This window comes from Podarcis muralis, chromosome 1 (assembly GCF_964188315.1).
Source record: "Podarcis muralis chromosome 1, rPodMur119.hap1.1, whole genome shotgun sequence".
Taxonomy (NCBI): domain Eukaryota; kingdom Metazoa; phylum Chordata; class Lepidosauria; order Squamata; family Lacertidae; genus Podarcis; species Podarcis muralis.
The window spans coordinates 38581977-38597715 of NC_135655.1; the positions used below are offsets into that span (position 1 = coordinate 38581977).

Here is a 15739-nt window from a genome sequence, read left to right on the forward strand (position 1 = left end):
CTCTTTTAAACAGAGTTTGCCCTGCCACCAGAACACTCTTAGAAATGCTAAAAAGGAGCACTCCCTCCTCACAGTCCATTCCTTTCCCTGTACAGTAATTAGTAAACATTCCATGTCCCCAGACTATCAATCTAAAAATAGCTCTCCTGACAACAGAGATGTCAAATTTAAGCAGCAGGATGCTGAAGCGCCTTGCGACGCATAACAGGACTGCTCCAACGCGGCTGCTTGGTAATTCAGGAATTTATAGCTGATAAATGGGCCCTGTCACATTTATCTCCAGTAAAGATTGACGTGCCAAGACTTTTATTATCAGTTTCCCACCTGGATGGTGCATAGTTCCCCGTAATCTGAATACCATGGTTGATAGAACATCGATGACCGGGCCAGTTTTCAATTTTAGGATCCATCTTTGGATATTCTATATAGCAGATGATGTACCTATAAAACACTTAATAAAATTTCCTGTTTCCAAGCGGTGCCTTTGGGCACTTTTCCCATATCCCTCACAAGATATGCCCACTTTACCAGCTTGACAAATGCCAGTGCAGGCACCTTCACACAGCTCAGTCCAAGAGCTGGCCCCCACACTTTAAGAGGTACCAATTGCCAAAGGAATCTGCAAAATATCACCAGTTGCTTATTGCACTCATTTGGGCCATGTACTCTTGCTATTGAGACTCTTATCCCGGCACCAGGTTAAAGTATGAGCAAAAATATCTCAAGTTGCTTCATTAAATACATACAAACTACCAGCAGCTGTTCCTGCCAGTGTTGGGATTTATTAAAAAAAAAAAAACCAGCAGAAATAAGTTGTTAGATACTAGAATATTTTTAGAAAATAGGTTAGAAAGCAGACGATCCTTAGCTGAGCTGGTCACATGTTGCCTGAAGGCCTTGTACCATTCATCCCTGATTAAACATATGAATGTTAGTTTATGAAACTGTATCACAGTGTCTCTAAGCTGTGCACCATTAGGTCTCTCTCAGTGACAGGTTAAAAAGCTGCAGTTTATTTTTGTGCATGGTGGAACCTATGGAACCACATATTTCCAAAGCAATTTTATTTTCTTCTGGCAAGGCAATTCAAGAATGTAAATGAATAAGTGTCTAAATTAGCAAGTGTAGATTCTGTGCAATTTACAATGCAAGGAAGACTGAGAACAAATTGATTCTCATTAGCTGAAGATATCTCTATCCTATATCTGACGCTGTGAGGGAAAAAAATATTATGCTTATTTTTGTATGCGGATAAACTGCACCACCAGAGGCAAGGCTAATGGAATATATCTAATATAGCTTGAAGATTGAATGCTATTTTAATGATCTATATCTTTTTGTAAAGCAATCCTATTGGCAATTTTACAAGCAAATATACAACATTGGCAGCAAAGAACATGAAATTCGGATGATAGTTAACTTTGAAACATACTGCTTGTCCAAAGGATTTATAGATGTAAAATGATCTGCCAAGATGATTTCTCTCAGTTGTAAATTTGGAAATTTAAAGAAGGGTGCTCAATCGAAAATGATTCTAGAACACCTACTCTGGTAGAATTTTACTGATCTATTTAACATTTTGCCTGTGAAATCAAAATCAAAGGCATATTTGCTTTTTTCAAATTTATTCTACCGTTACTCCCACTAGCTACAAACCAAAGTGTTGCAAGACACCATGTTGTGAATAGAGTCATGAACCTCACAAGGCATATGTAATTATTAGATTTTGGATTATTATTTTTTTGGTTTAGTTTTCTTTTGATGTAGCAGAACTATCACCAGCTATCTAGAAAATCCAATAAAAAACTGCAAATAGTGTTTGTTTGTTTTTAAATAGCTGAGTCAATAAAGCATATAACTATGAGCTTATGGCTGGCAAGATGCTGCACTGGATGGGCCAAGAGCCTTACCCAACAGGGTTTATGTTCTTATAACGTCATCCCTCCCTCAAGCTAAAGTAACAATTAATATGTCTTAAATTATAAACAGATCATGTGATAAAACTTCCTGAAGTGTACCACTTCAGATGAAAATACTGTACAGGACATGACTGCAAGCTCTTCCAAATAAAAGACTCCATTGCTAGCAGAAAAATGGGGAAACCCTGAGCTAAGTTGTACAATCTCTGAGTGTTCTTTTCCAAAGCTTCAAATCAGGATAAGGACCAAATATTGTGGTCTATGCTCACCCCAGCTATCTGCATTGTATTTGATTAAAGAAAATACTTGACTGGAAATCTCTCCAAATTGAACTTTATAGTATCAAAAAAGGGGAGTTACACAAAGGATTGATAAAAAACTCCACTTTACTAAATACACAATACAAGTAAAAAAAAACCTCCTTTGCTAACGATATGTTAGTCATAAATGATACTTAAAAGTATCATTAATATTTACTCTTGGTTAACAGTTGCTTGTTTTACCGACTAACATGTTTTGTGGATATACATATGATTAGTCATCTCTGTGTGTCCGCTTGAAAAAGAAAAGTTCATTTCTCTGTGCCTTCTTCAGTTTCACTGTCTTCACTATCACTGTCTCTTCCAGGATGCTCAGGCATTTTCCGATGCTCCTCCTCAATTTCCTCTGCTACCTTTTGTTTCTCATTGAAAACTTTCTCTTCTGCAGTTTCCATTGGTGTGGGTTTGATTTCAGTTTCTGTTTCCATTTCAAGATCTTTGCTCTGAACTTCTTCACTTTCCTGAGATTGAAGTGTTTCGATTTCTTCAACAAGTGTTGGAGGAGGCAGCAAGTTTTGCTAGTAAGAAAAATAAACAATTCATTATGAAAATGCCTGCTTTTTGTTTTATGAACAGACCCATATTTGAATGCAATGCAGGACAACCTAGGCATCCTAAATCAGAAGACTTCAATACAATTCAATAATGTGAATACAGGTGTTGCTGCTCAAGAATTCCATGTGTACTGCTTGCTGACTGTAATTACAATTAATCTACTTAATAGTGTACTGACATTGGTTATAAGATATGTAATAAAATATTCTTTGCAGTGAGATTCTACAAGTGAGAGATGCAATTTCAAAAAGGCTAGCTACAAATGAGGTGATTCACAGAAGTCTTATAAAGGAATCTGATTATTAAAAGAATATTTAAGAATTATTGGAGAACAGATGATGTCCCTGCAGTCTGGAGGTAGGAAAATGTTGTCCCCATCTTTTAAAAAAAGGGGGGGGGAACACCTAGGTAACTACTGACTGGTCCTAGAATGGATAATTAAATGGTTGGTTTGTGAGCACTTAGAAAGAAAGGATGCTGTGATTACAAAGACTCAGCATGGGTCTAGGAAGAAGTGACAAGTCAGGTGCTGCAGGGTTCTGTCCTGGGCCTATTGCTGTTCAGCATTTTAATAAATGACTTTGATGAAGAAATCATCGGATTTTCAGATGACGCCAAACTGGGATGGGTAGCTAATGCCACAGTAGACAGAATCGGGATTCTATATTAGTTTAACAGATTTGAGAACTGGGTCAAAACTAACAAAATGAATTTCAATAGGGACAAATGTAACGTTCTACACTTAGGCAGGAAGAACCAGCTGCACAGGATCCATGGGTCTTAGTAGATCACAAGCTTAACATGTCAATAGTGTGATGCAGCAGCAAAAAAACAAGTGGATGTTATTCTAGGCTATATCAACAGATGTATAGTGTCTTGATTGAGTAATAAAGGTAAAGGTACCCCTGCCCATACGGGCCAGTCTTGACAGACTCTGGGGTTGTGCGCCCATCTCACTCAAGAGGCCGGGGGCCAGCGCTGTCCGGAGACACTTCCGGGTCACGTGGCCAGCGTGACATCCCTGCTCTGGTGAGCCAGAGCCGCACACGGAAACGCTGTTTACCTTCCCGCTGGTAAGCGGTCCCTATTTATCTACTTGCACCTGGGGGTGCTTTCGAACTGCTAGGTTGGCAGGCGCTGGGACCGAGCAGCGGGAGCGCACCCCGCAGCGGGGATTCGAACCGCCGACCTTTCGATTGGCAAGCCCTAGGCGCTGAGACTTTTACCCACAGCGCTACTCGCGTCCCTACTGATTGAGTAATACTCCTGCTCTATTTTGCCTTGGTCAAACCATGCCCATAGTACTGTGTTACTGGGTACTACATTGAAGAAGGATATTGACAAGCTGGAACGTGTGCAGAGGAGGGCGACCAATATTATAAACAGTCTGGAAATCAAATCTTATAAGGGAATTGGGTATGTTTAGCCAGGTAAAAAGGAGACTGAGAGCAGATATGACAGCCACGTTCAAATATCTTAAGGGCTGTCACATGGAGGAGGGAGCATGCTTGTTTTCTCATGCTCCAGAGGGTAGGTCCTGAACCAATGGCTTCAATTTACAAGAAAGGAGAGTCTGGCTAAACATTAGGAATAGCTTTCTGACAGTAAGAGCTGTTCGACAGTGGAATGGACTCCCTTGGGAAACCTCCTTACTTGGAGATTTTTTAGCAGAGTTTGGGTGGCCATCTGTCATGGATGCTTTAGTTGCGATTCCAACATTGCAGGGTGTGGACTACTAGATGACACTTGGAGTACCTTCCAACTCTACAAATCAATGACTCTATGTGGGGGGTGAGAATGGTGTAAAGAATTGTGTTATTTTATTTTACTTATAGTACTTTTGTGAAGAGAATGCATGGCCTGAGAGTTTACATTATCTCCCATTGAGTTAGACTTTCTCCCTGAATTGTGCTTTTGCAGCAGGAATCCCACCACTGTGAGACTCCAGAGATGTTAACCCTCCCCCTTACATCAGTACACTGACTGGGGGAAAGTCCTGGAGTTCACAGTTCCTGCTGCCTCCTTTCATTGTATGTAGGAAGTTGTATGCTAGCTCTGGAGTTGGCACAACTAATTTCTTCTCATAGTAGTCAAAAGAAAAATGGTGCCACAATGAAACAGCATGGCAGTGGATGTGGCACTCATTCTGTAGGCTGATTGCCAGGGTCTTATCCCCTGACCCTGGTATAAATTTGAGTTAGAATTGCTCTGGCCAACTAAGAACAGACATATCCAGTAGAATTCTAGTATTAAAACACTCACTGTTATTGTTGTTTGTCTGGATTGTCGTATATGTGTTGCATGTATTTATGAAATAACAATGGAACTTTTTTAAATAAAAAAATCCATTTCCAACTCTGGAAAGATAGCAGAGAACCCCACCCACCTTCCTCCACATCTCTTCCACTATTCCATTTCGTTCTTCCAATGAGCTCTTTCACACTAGCATTTCCGCACACTATTAAACTGAAATTGCATCTGCTATTAACTCATGTTTCTGACAGCCATGTCATGGAGAGGAGAGATTTCAAGAACGACACTCAAACTTTGAAATTACTATATCTGGATCTCTTAATATGTGGCCAAAATGCTATTTTGGGGAGACTAATTATAGGGATTAAGGAAAGCTGAATCTCTCAAATAAGGGATTCCTTTGTCCCTGGAAAAATATATATTTCATGCTGCCGGATACAAAATGAGACTCCTTCTGCGATGCAGCTGGTAGCCATGCATGACAACGGTTATTCGATTCTTTTTGTAAGTATGGACTAATGTGATGGTAAAAATAACATCTCAGTAGTGCTACAGAGAATACATACCAGAGCATTTGCTGCAAGTCTGCATGAGTTATGGACTTACAAGGTTATCCAGTCATTGCACTATAGCCTGTAAGTGTTCGAACATAAACTGAGCATGCAGACTGTTCTTCAGAGAATGTAGCCAGTGCAACTCCTGCTCATATCAACAAGCCTGTTCTAGCAGAACAGTAGAGTCAATATGCAAAAGGTGTTTTTCATGTCACAGGATGATCAAGGGCATCAAGTGGTTTATTTTTCTCCCAAGAGAATATTTTAAGACCGCCCCCCACCTCAAAAAACTATCCAGATTTATATCAACATAATCAGCCAGACTTCCAAATGAATGTTTTTTTGTTTTGTTTTGCTAAACACAAGGACATCAAGGCCGTGGTAAGGCCTTATCATCCTGTTTTATAAAAATAGGTTTGAAATTGTTATGCTTCATGAAGACTCAAATTAATGCTGAAGGTATGAAACCAATCGTATGGCAGATTTCAGAAACACTGTTTTTGCAAGTTCAAAGGAAGAGGTCAGACGTTTACTAACTTACATGTTATCAAAAATTTGTTAAGTGCTTTCACTCAAAGCAGTCCCAATTTTAAAAAGTACATTTTCTCGACTTTCAGTAATATTTACCTGTCTGTGCTGGCGTGTATTCTGTATCATGTGCATATACATGTTGTACACAAAGTTGGCCATCTGAGGCATATTCTTTATAACATGGACTTGGTGAGATGGGTGTTCTCCATTCTAGAGGAGGGGGAAAAGTACTATTGAGATATTTAAAGCAAAAAAAATGAACATAAGAGCACTTTTGTAGTAAGATAAAATATTCAAAATCCAACCAATGAAAGTTATGCCTTAGGAAGGAAAAGGCGAAGCTCCCTTATACTGAGGGAGACCACTGGTCCATCTAACTCAAGATTGTTTACACTGATCCCTATGAGTTTAGGCAACAGGCATTCCTAGTGCCACCTTACTTAATAAAAATATATATACCACTTAACTGTAAGAAAACCTCTAAGCATTTCACAAAAATATAAAACAAACTATTAAAACTCTTGAAGAAGTTAAGAACAGGTATTCAAACACATTCAAAAGATGAAGATAGCTGAACAATGAAACGTGGTCTGCATGCAAAGCACATGCTCTACCACTGAGCTATACTCCTTTGGTAGCATGCAACCCCCTGTGCTGTTCAGACAACCAGACTTCCACTTGTGCAATGAAAATTCATCTTTTTCTCCTCCCCCTCCCGCCACCGGTGGATGCTCAAAAATTGCTCCAAAGGATTGGAGATTTTGCGGGAGCAGAAGGAGGGGAAGTCTTGTTGTGCGAGTGCGACTCTGCTCGGATACAACCCACTGTTTCAACTGGAGTGTATTTACGTAATTCAAGACAGCTCTCCATACCTGCCGGGCTGCTGGAAAATACTCCGTAGGGATTATATGCAGTTGAAGAGGGCGAGCAGTGAGCTGGCTGAAAGCTGGAGTCAGCTCAAAACAGTTCTGGAATAGTGATACTCGGGCAAAAATATAAAGCCCAAGTCTTGCTCTTGACATAGCAACCACCAAACGCCGAACATCCCTTCAAGAAATAAGAATGAAATTGACACACTGTTAGAATCAACTACAATTGCTACAAACTTTGCAGAGCTCCCTGAATGCTGAGAATTAAAGCTAGGATCTCCTGCATGCATGGCTTGTGCTCTACTCCTGAGGTCATGGGGATAATATTTTAAGCACCATTAGGTTGCAGATTGATGTGACATAGGAAAATCTGCAAAACATTTTATTTCCTCTTCAACTGTTAAAGGTACTTAATGGTCTGCCTCCCCACCACTGCACACTTTCTCCTACGAAGCTCTGGAGATGCCATTGATGACAATGACCTCACCTTTTAGATACAATATCAACAACTCCAATTATTATTTGCGGATCCCTATGCATATTCAAATACCACAGGAATGATAATTTACCGTTATGGGGATTATCGTAATCCACATCTCACTAAGGCGTAGGTTGATCAGTCATCCTTGCAAGAGTTAATTCCAGTTGAGGTTTAGCACCAATGATACCCAATTAAATTTATCACAAGATGGTGTGCTGATTAACGAAACTCACAAATGTAGCGGATGCAGTTTGGAGGATTCTACATGCAGGAAAATGCATTCTGAATAATGAATGGGTGAGAGATAAGCAAGGCTCTACTGAGCTCTGCCCGAGCCATCTTTATGACTACTACACGACACTACTTGGACTCTGCCCTTTGCAAAAATACGTCATTACTTACCTCAAGTGGCCAACCGCTTTAGTTCGCACAAGTGAAAGGATGATATAATCATTTTGCTGACCTTGAAACCGGTCCACAGTTGTCACCTAGCAGAAACATGGAGAGTGTTAATTCACTGGCATTCCAAAGAACATTTGGAAAATTAACTATGAAGTACAGCTTCATAGGCTAGTGAAAGCAAGCTGGCCTTTTGGTGCTAAGCTGAAAGGCTTCTTTCTGAGAAGATGGTGGAAATTTACTCCATTGCAAACAGGAACGGGGCAACGGGGAAAACACCCATCTTCGTAATGGAAACTCCCAGACATAATTGGAGAAACCCAGATGACTGTGCATGCACAAACACAGCTTCTGAGTTAGGGATGGAGGAAAATTTTGTTCGTCTGCATTTTTAACCAAACTGACCTGACATACCTTCCAGACTAAGATACAAATTAGAATATAATTATTTCTCACTTTTCTGAATTTTTCCAAAATGTCTATTTTGGGATAGATTCCTCAAGAAATGTGTACACTGGGACAAAATACATATTTAAGTACAGTGGTACCTCACAAGACGAATGCCTCGCAAGACAAAAAACTCGCAAGACGAAAGGGTTTTTTGTTTTTTGAGCTGCTTCGCAAGACGATTTTCCCTATGGGCTTGCTTCGCAAGACGGAAACGTCTTGCAAGTTTGTTTCCTTTTTCTTAACACCGTTAATACAGTTGTGACTTGACTTCAAGGAGCAACTCATAGAACGCGGTGTGGTAGCCTTTTTTGAGGTTTTTGAAGACTTTGGTGATTTTTGAAGCTTTTCCAAAACTTTCCCGACACCGTGCATCGCAAGACGAAAAAAATCACAAGACGACAAAACTTGCGGAATGAATTAATTTCGTCTTGCGAGGCACCACTGTATGTACTTCAATACAAATCTTGTTTATTTATTTTAAAAATCCACATATTAATGAGGAAATGGGATGTAGATGTAAAAGATTTATGAATAAACAAATGTGCATGTCTGGGAATCAAGGAAGCTGTGGTCCCTGTGGATTCTCGAACCACAACATATTACCAGAAAGCATGTGCAGAGGGAGGTCCACAGTATCCTACAGTCTCTCAGTGGCCTTCCTGGGGATCAAAGGGTTGCTTGAGAACACTGTCACCATTGTTAGATCCAATGTTTCCAAAACTACGCCTGATAAACTGGAGCTTTTAGTTGGTGACATATGCAGTACCTGGTACTGTTTTATTCCTGGAATATATGCACCAAAGGCCATTTATGCAATAAAAATGATGAAATATGCACTAAAACCAGAGATGTGTGCCTTAACTACACTGTTTTCGGAATACAAAGAAAATGCATACTTTGCTTATTTAAAATTTAATGTTTTCATCAAAAAACATCTGTGCAAAATTTAAGAGGCGCCGTATATCATGTTCTTGCATAGTAATGTGATTCCTGAAATGTAGCTACTAATGGTTACAGTTTTCCTAATCTTAATTGATGTTGCTTATAAATACCGCTATGGGGCAAGCCTTGGCAAAAGCCTATGCAATGTAATTAGCCATTATAACATCTTGTGCTCTATTTCCGGGCTTATTTTTGCTTTTGAACAAGTCTTGAATAATTAAAATATTCTCCTTCAAGATACAAAGCTATGCCTTTTGTGAACTAATGACTCAAAAATCCATTTGCATATAAATCTGACATCTAATTATAATTTGCTAGATTATCTCCTGCAATTCACCAGCTAGGATCTCTGTGCCTAATTTGCTTTTTAGGCTCAACATTAGACAGGAAAACAACAAATGACATAGTGGCACATAGTGGCACAGGCAGCAATCAGCTCAACCAGTGAACAAACTTAAAATCCTACTAGTAGGCTTGTTTATAAATATATGAAAGGAAGGAAGGAAGGAAGATGCAAGTGAATAGTATCTGGAACGTTACCTTGTTTGGTCTTCCAATCATTGGGTTATTCCCACAACGCTGATTAATAATATCCCGAATGAGGTGTTTCTGGCCATTATAGGTTGTCAAGATACTTATCTTCTCTGCAGGGTATCCTAGCAGGCACATGTACATGAACAGTGCAACAACATATTCTGCCTCACCAAGATTCTGCAAAGGAGAGGAACTTGTTTTATGCACTTGGTCAGATAATATTCATGCAGCTAGGATAGAGCAAAACCACCACTTGGGAGAACATGACTCCTGCCTATTAAAGACATTTCCTTGCTATGACTTCCTGAGAGCAAAAAAAATGAAATTTAAATGCTATTGGCATCTGTACAGCGACAATTTTTTAAGACGCTATGGTAGTATACAGATGTATATGCACACATATTTACATATACCTCTCAGAAAGGAACATTCCCACTTCCAGCCAAGTGGCACGAACTGCAACTGGTCTCCATCACCCGCAACCCATAAGATATATTTTTTCTGTACAATGGGGTGGTAGTGATGGAGGGAAGATTTCTATTGCTCAGTGCTTGCAATTTAACTTAATATTACAAAACTAAAACTTGCATTCTGTTTTCATCGTAAATACACACCCTGATGTGAGTATCAAAACTATTATGAATTGTTTTCCCCTTACCTGATAAAAGTAAGGATTGGGTTCAGATTCTCCTACGCCATGGAAATCTTCTACATTTATGAGCTGGAAGTCATACAGGAAACCAGCATTTGCTGTTCTGAATTCTGGCAAGAGCTGCACATGTGGCAAGTTACCCAGGTTCTTGTAACGCCAGTTGTAGAGATTGCATAAGCTTTATGGGAAATAGAGTTGAAGACAATTATTGTCAATTTGACAACATGAGCGAATATATTCCTTTACTATTTCTCCATGTCACCTTTAAAATTAAATTTCATGCATGAAAAGCAAATACATTATTACAAAACATGTTTACTGGACCACAGTGAGGAGCAAGGAAGGAGAACAATTCTGCAAAATGAGAATCACAATAAAAGGAGAACACATTTAGAACAACCAGACTCCTGTAAGCTCTGAAATATTTAAATTGCTATAGGTAATCGCCTACACTTGGAATTGTACCAATAAGCAGAATGAGATGCAACACAGATTTCAAAGCACTTAAAGGGGTTTGCAGTGAAACAGCTGAAACAAAGGAGGGGACCTTCCTTTAAGCAGCATCTTGCCTGCTTGTGCTTTGAAGTCCTGACTTTGGGATTTCAAAGTACCAAATCCCTCAATTTCATTTGTGACACCATGGGATTGATAGGTGGGTGACCCTGCCCAACGGTCAAAATCTGGCCCCTGTGCGAGTGCAAGGATTTATGCTTGCTCACTCTATCCTCCCCCATACCCCCCCCCCCAATTCTGTTCTGGGGGGTTCACACGACCCTCCAAACCAGAAGGTTTCAGGATGAGGAGAGAATGCTCCATTGCACAAGCATGAATCTTTGCAATAATGGGTTGAGTGCACTGGGTACTGATACAAAATTCCTTTCAATGTTTCAGGGGTCTTTAAAGAACAGAACTGATAGTCATTATTCACCCAGAAACAATGTTCACTGAGCACAATTCACAGCATGCTCCTCCTCCATCATTATAGCCTAGAGAAGTAATGCATGATCTGAAAAGGCTTATTTCAGTTCATTCAATAACCTTAGCATTACAATCTGAACACTGTAAAAGGTGGAGTGGCTACTGTTATGAAACTGACAAGAGAGAAAAGTCCACCGCTACGAAAAACTTGTTATAGTAATCATTAGGCATACATAGCCTTCAAGAGACAGGCTTCAATATCTGTGTGGATAGTTTTCCTTCATACAAGACCTCCTATAATTTTTATTTTTCCTGTTGCCTTACCTTGCTCTTGCTCTTCCTTGAGCGTCCAAGTCCACAGTTGGCACTCCCACACGGACAAAGCGCGTAAAAAGAGACTGCTCCATGTTTGAGTATTTTTGAAAAGCCATGTTTTTAATGACTGGTGGCAACTGATGATGGTCCCCAATCATAATCCACCGCTTCAGTCGACTGAATCCATCCTGGGGATTCTATCGAAAACAAGCAAGATTCTAGGGTTGAAATGCTAGAACTATTAGGGACCACTATTTTTGAGCTCTACATTTACTGTACTGTGGTAAACATTACTTTCAAAGCTAGAAAAATGTATAGCTTCATCTTTATTCTGTATTCATAAATGAAGAGGTGCAAAAAAACACCTGTTAGGAAGAATAGATTCTTCTGTACTACAACACTTGTCACTTGCAGTCTTTTCTTCTATGGCCACTGTGTGTTAAGAAGCAAGTAATGTGGTCTTCTTCCCTGTGCAAATCATTCCTACATAAGGCAAATTCTTGACATAAATCTTATTTAAATCCAGATGAGCCCAGCTACATTGTTAGGTTCCTGATATTGTTCCTTATTCGTAAGGCTTTCCAACGTTCAGAACAAAAGTGTCAATTGGAATGTTTCTTTTTTCACGCATGGTAAAAAAATTAATGTTATTAACCAATACAATCTTAAGGACAAATAGTAAAATAATTACATTGAAATAATGGTCATAAACTGAAGTGCTGCAAGTGTTCTTACCTGTAAGAGGAGTGGTATAAAAGTTTCAATCTCCAGTATCTGAGCAGCCTCTTCCATTAAGATGTTATCATACTAGAAGGTTAAAGAGAAATATGTTAAGTTTTTGTTTTCATGGGGGAATGATTAGTTCATATCGGAAGCCATTTGCTTACTGGTGTGCACACAGCATCTGGTAATTTATTAAATAATATAGTATGTGCATAATGTATTTTGCTTATAGTAAAACTTGTATAATTTGACTTTCTGAGTAGTGGTTTCTCATTTTTTTGCTTGCATAAACAGAGCTACCTGAAAGATATGAACATGTCTAGTCAAGATATAGTGAAGCTACACCAAACTCAAACCTGACAGGATGCTGAATGCAACCAACATTTGAATGCATTTTCTATGTCTTTGACACGTACGTTCTTGGCTTGGTATGCCTGCAATTAGACTTCACAATGTGTGTGGTACCTGCTAACAGATCCTGAAAGCAATTAGCTAGGGAAGAGGAGCAGGCTCATAAATTGGCGACTATTAGAAGGTATCTTGGCACAAGAGAACATTTCAGAGTTGGGCTGCTCTGGTAAGTTTCCCTCCAGGATGGTGAAGGTGTGAGACATCCGGGAGATCTGGGTGGCTTCTGGGTCTACGACCAGCTCTTTACCTATCCATATGGTGTAGTACAGAGCTTCATGGCTGAGGCTTGAGCCATGGTACCCAAGGGACAGAAGAGGCTGGACAGGCAAACCAGTTCCACAGTCCATATCAGGTAGAATAGTACTGATCTTCTGCCACGGTGTTCCTATGTGTATGACATAGCTAAGTAACTAAATAAAGCTGTGGCCAATTGAATCCAGCATCCATCCTTTTTGCCAATTTGCAACACATTCCTTCTCCTACCTGTTGCCTTTATAACCCTCTTAACAGCAGCAGATGACACACAATTAATACAAGGAAGCCTTAACATTTTGTCCACAGTGGTGTTACCTTGAAACCCAACTCAACCAAGTCATGGCGTTTCAAAGCAGCATGCGTGCAGGTCATGGCAATGATCTTTGCTTCCTTCACAAGCAGGTATTTGGATCTGTCCAGTCCACTGCGAAGCAGTTCAAACGCTCGGAATTCCTACAGAAAATAGGCGACAGCCACACTTCTGTGAAACAATGCAGAATACTCACGCTTACAATAAAACTGTATGACTTTCAACTTGCCACCAAAGAAAACAGTTGCAAAATCCAGGGGTCTGTGGGTGCTCTGAAGCGCAGGTGGAACTCACACACACATATTTTCCCATTCATTTGAATGTCAGAGACAGATGTTTGGGCATAAAGTTCTTCCCGACTTTAAAATCAATCGCAGGGTACCAACAGATGGGCATAGACAACAAATCTGTCTTCCTGTATATTTGTCTTTATGCAGAATTTCAAAATTGGCACATTTGGGAAAATTAGGAGAATCCCTAATCAACAATGATCTATTGATCCCTGATCAACAGAAAAACACCTCTAAGCACAAGGACGAGCAGATCAATTTTCTCCCCCCTCCCCCCAGGTTTTATTATTAATTTTGAGATACATTAAAAACAAGTATCATAATCACAATACCACGACAGGCTTTTTGAATGCCTATGAAAACAATAACATAAGACAAAATACGCAAACATGCAGGATGTTCCAGTAACATTTCATCATAAATGGATTTAAATATTGCTTGATATATGCTTTCTAACCTACATCTTACAAAAGGATCTTAGAAAAGTTATAGCCTCTTATTAAGCTCTGCCTACTTTGTATATATGTTTCTAATTTCATTCATTTAACTGAACAGCATAATCATTTAATGAAAAAAGATATTTGCTTTTAGAAGCAAGCATCCCACCAATTGTTGATTCTATTTTTGCGTACAGTTTTTAGTATTTCCAAGATTACTGTTTTAGGCTCCATCTTCCCTTCGTTCAACCCTATTCTTCAAATAGTCTTTATTTTTTAGGACAATCTCATCAAAGTAAAAAAAAAATCTACTTTGCTACTGCTATATCTCCAATGACTTACATTTTTTAAAATAAATATTTCTTATCATTTCAGGTGTTAAAACACTCCTGATAGGATACTTTATAGTAATAGAATTTAAAACACACAAATGCAGCTGGATCTTTTGTACAACCCTTTCTCTTCAAAAAATTGCAACCCCAAGAAAGTTTCCTGTTTACTGTTTGACAAGTTTCAATTTACAGGACCTTATGAAAATTCAGTATACATAGTGTGTATAGTATGTGAAGTGCTACTCATTTCATTATCAGAACTTTCTTTCCCTCTCTATAACAGAAAAAGGAATGCCACAGTTAACTTCTTATAAACCTTACCTCGAGCTGAGTGAATATCTTTTTAATATGTCTAAAACATCCTTCGGCGATTTCCATATCTTCATTGTAAGACCTGCCTTTAAAAATTGGCTGAGGGGCATTTGCAAAATACTGATGGAAAGGAAAGAAGCTGCAGATATCAGCAACATCTGAAGGTTTGCTACCTTTAACTTTCACTTTGCTCATATATTCTTCCCAACGAGACATTACCTGGAAAAAAGTGATCACATTAACATTGCTATTTTGCAATCTCGTATTTACTATGGCCAGAATCCGAAGCGTTTTGCACAGAACACTAGGAGAGCATTAGGCCTTTTTCTCCATGCTCTGCTGGATCATCTAAAGCAGGCATGGCCAAACTTGGCCCTCCAGATGTTTTGGAACTACAACTCCCATCTTCCAAAGCTAACAGGACCAGTGGTCAGGGATGATGGGAACTGTAGTCCCAAAACATCTGGAGGACCGAGTTTGGCCATGCCTGCTCTAAAGTCTCCCCTCTCTAGCGTGGGACTCAAGACATCCAAGGAGATGTAGCTGGAAGACAGAAACAAGCAAATCCATTATGGACATGTGAAAGTACCTTTCACTTGTGCATCCCTGGACCCAAGTCTATGAACACAAGATCAACATTTTAAATTACCATTGTAAGTCCATATTGTAACATATCTACAAATACACTGAAATAACTTTTTTCTTTAGGAAATATGAAACATCTCACCGAGATCCCCTGCAAATAATAAAGAGTATTTTCTTTTCTTTTAGAATGCTTCTCTCAACATTCAAGGTAGGTTACTGCTTATATAATATATAATCAAGGCAGAGAGGGTACGCCAGTTCAGACTCCTTGCCAAAAGTCACACAAAGCAAGAACATTGGCCTTTCTAATTATGACTCATTGCACACAGGGTGGAAACAATAGGAAGAAAAAGAAGTAACAGCATAATTATAGCTTCAGTTGCCATTTGCAT

General features: G+C 39.3%; 1 protein-coding gene across 1 annotated transcript in view; it reads right to left on the reverse strand.

Annotated features, from left to right (window-relative positions):
- Nucleotides 1–2236: 2236 nt before the first annotated feature.
- Nucleotides 2237–15739, reverse strand: part of AQR (aquarius intron-binding spliceosomal factor) — a 51261-nt gene continuing 37758 nt past the window's right edge. Inside the window, exons 26-35 of the mRNA XM_028721625.2 lie at nt 14772–14981; nt 13397–13534; nt 12428–12499; nt 11702–11889; nt 10466–10637; nt 9814–9984; nt 7885–7970; nt 7005–7179; nt 6229–6342; nt 2237–2757 (exon numbers count right to left, since the gene is read on the reverse strand). Of these exons, the coding sequence (XP_028577458.2) occupies nt 2491–2757; nt 6229–6342; nt 7005–7179; nt 7885–7970; nt 9814–9984; nt 10466–10637; nt 11702–11889; nt 12428–12499; nt 13397–13534; nt 14772–14981 (1593 nt within the window). The 3' untranslated portion in view covers nt 2237–2490. The remainder of the gene's footprint in view (nt 2758–6228; nt 6343–7004; nt 7180–7884; nt 7971–9813; nt 9985–10465; nt 10638–11701; nt 11890–12427; nt 12500–13396; nt 13535–14771; nt 14982–15739) is intronic.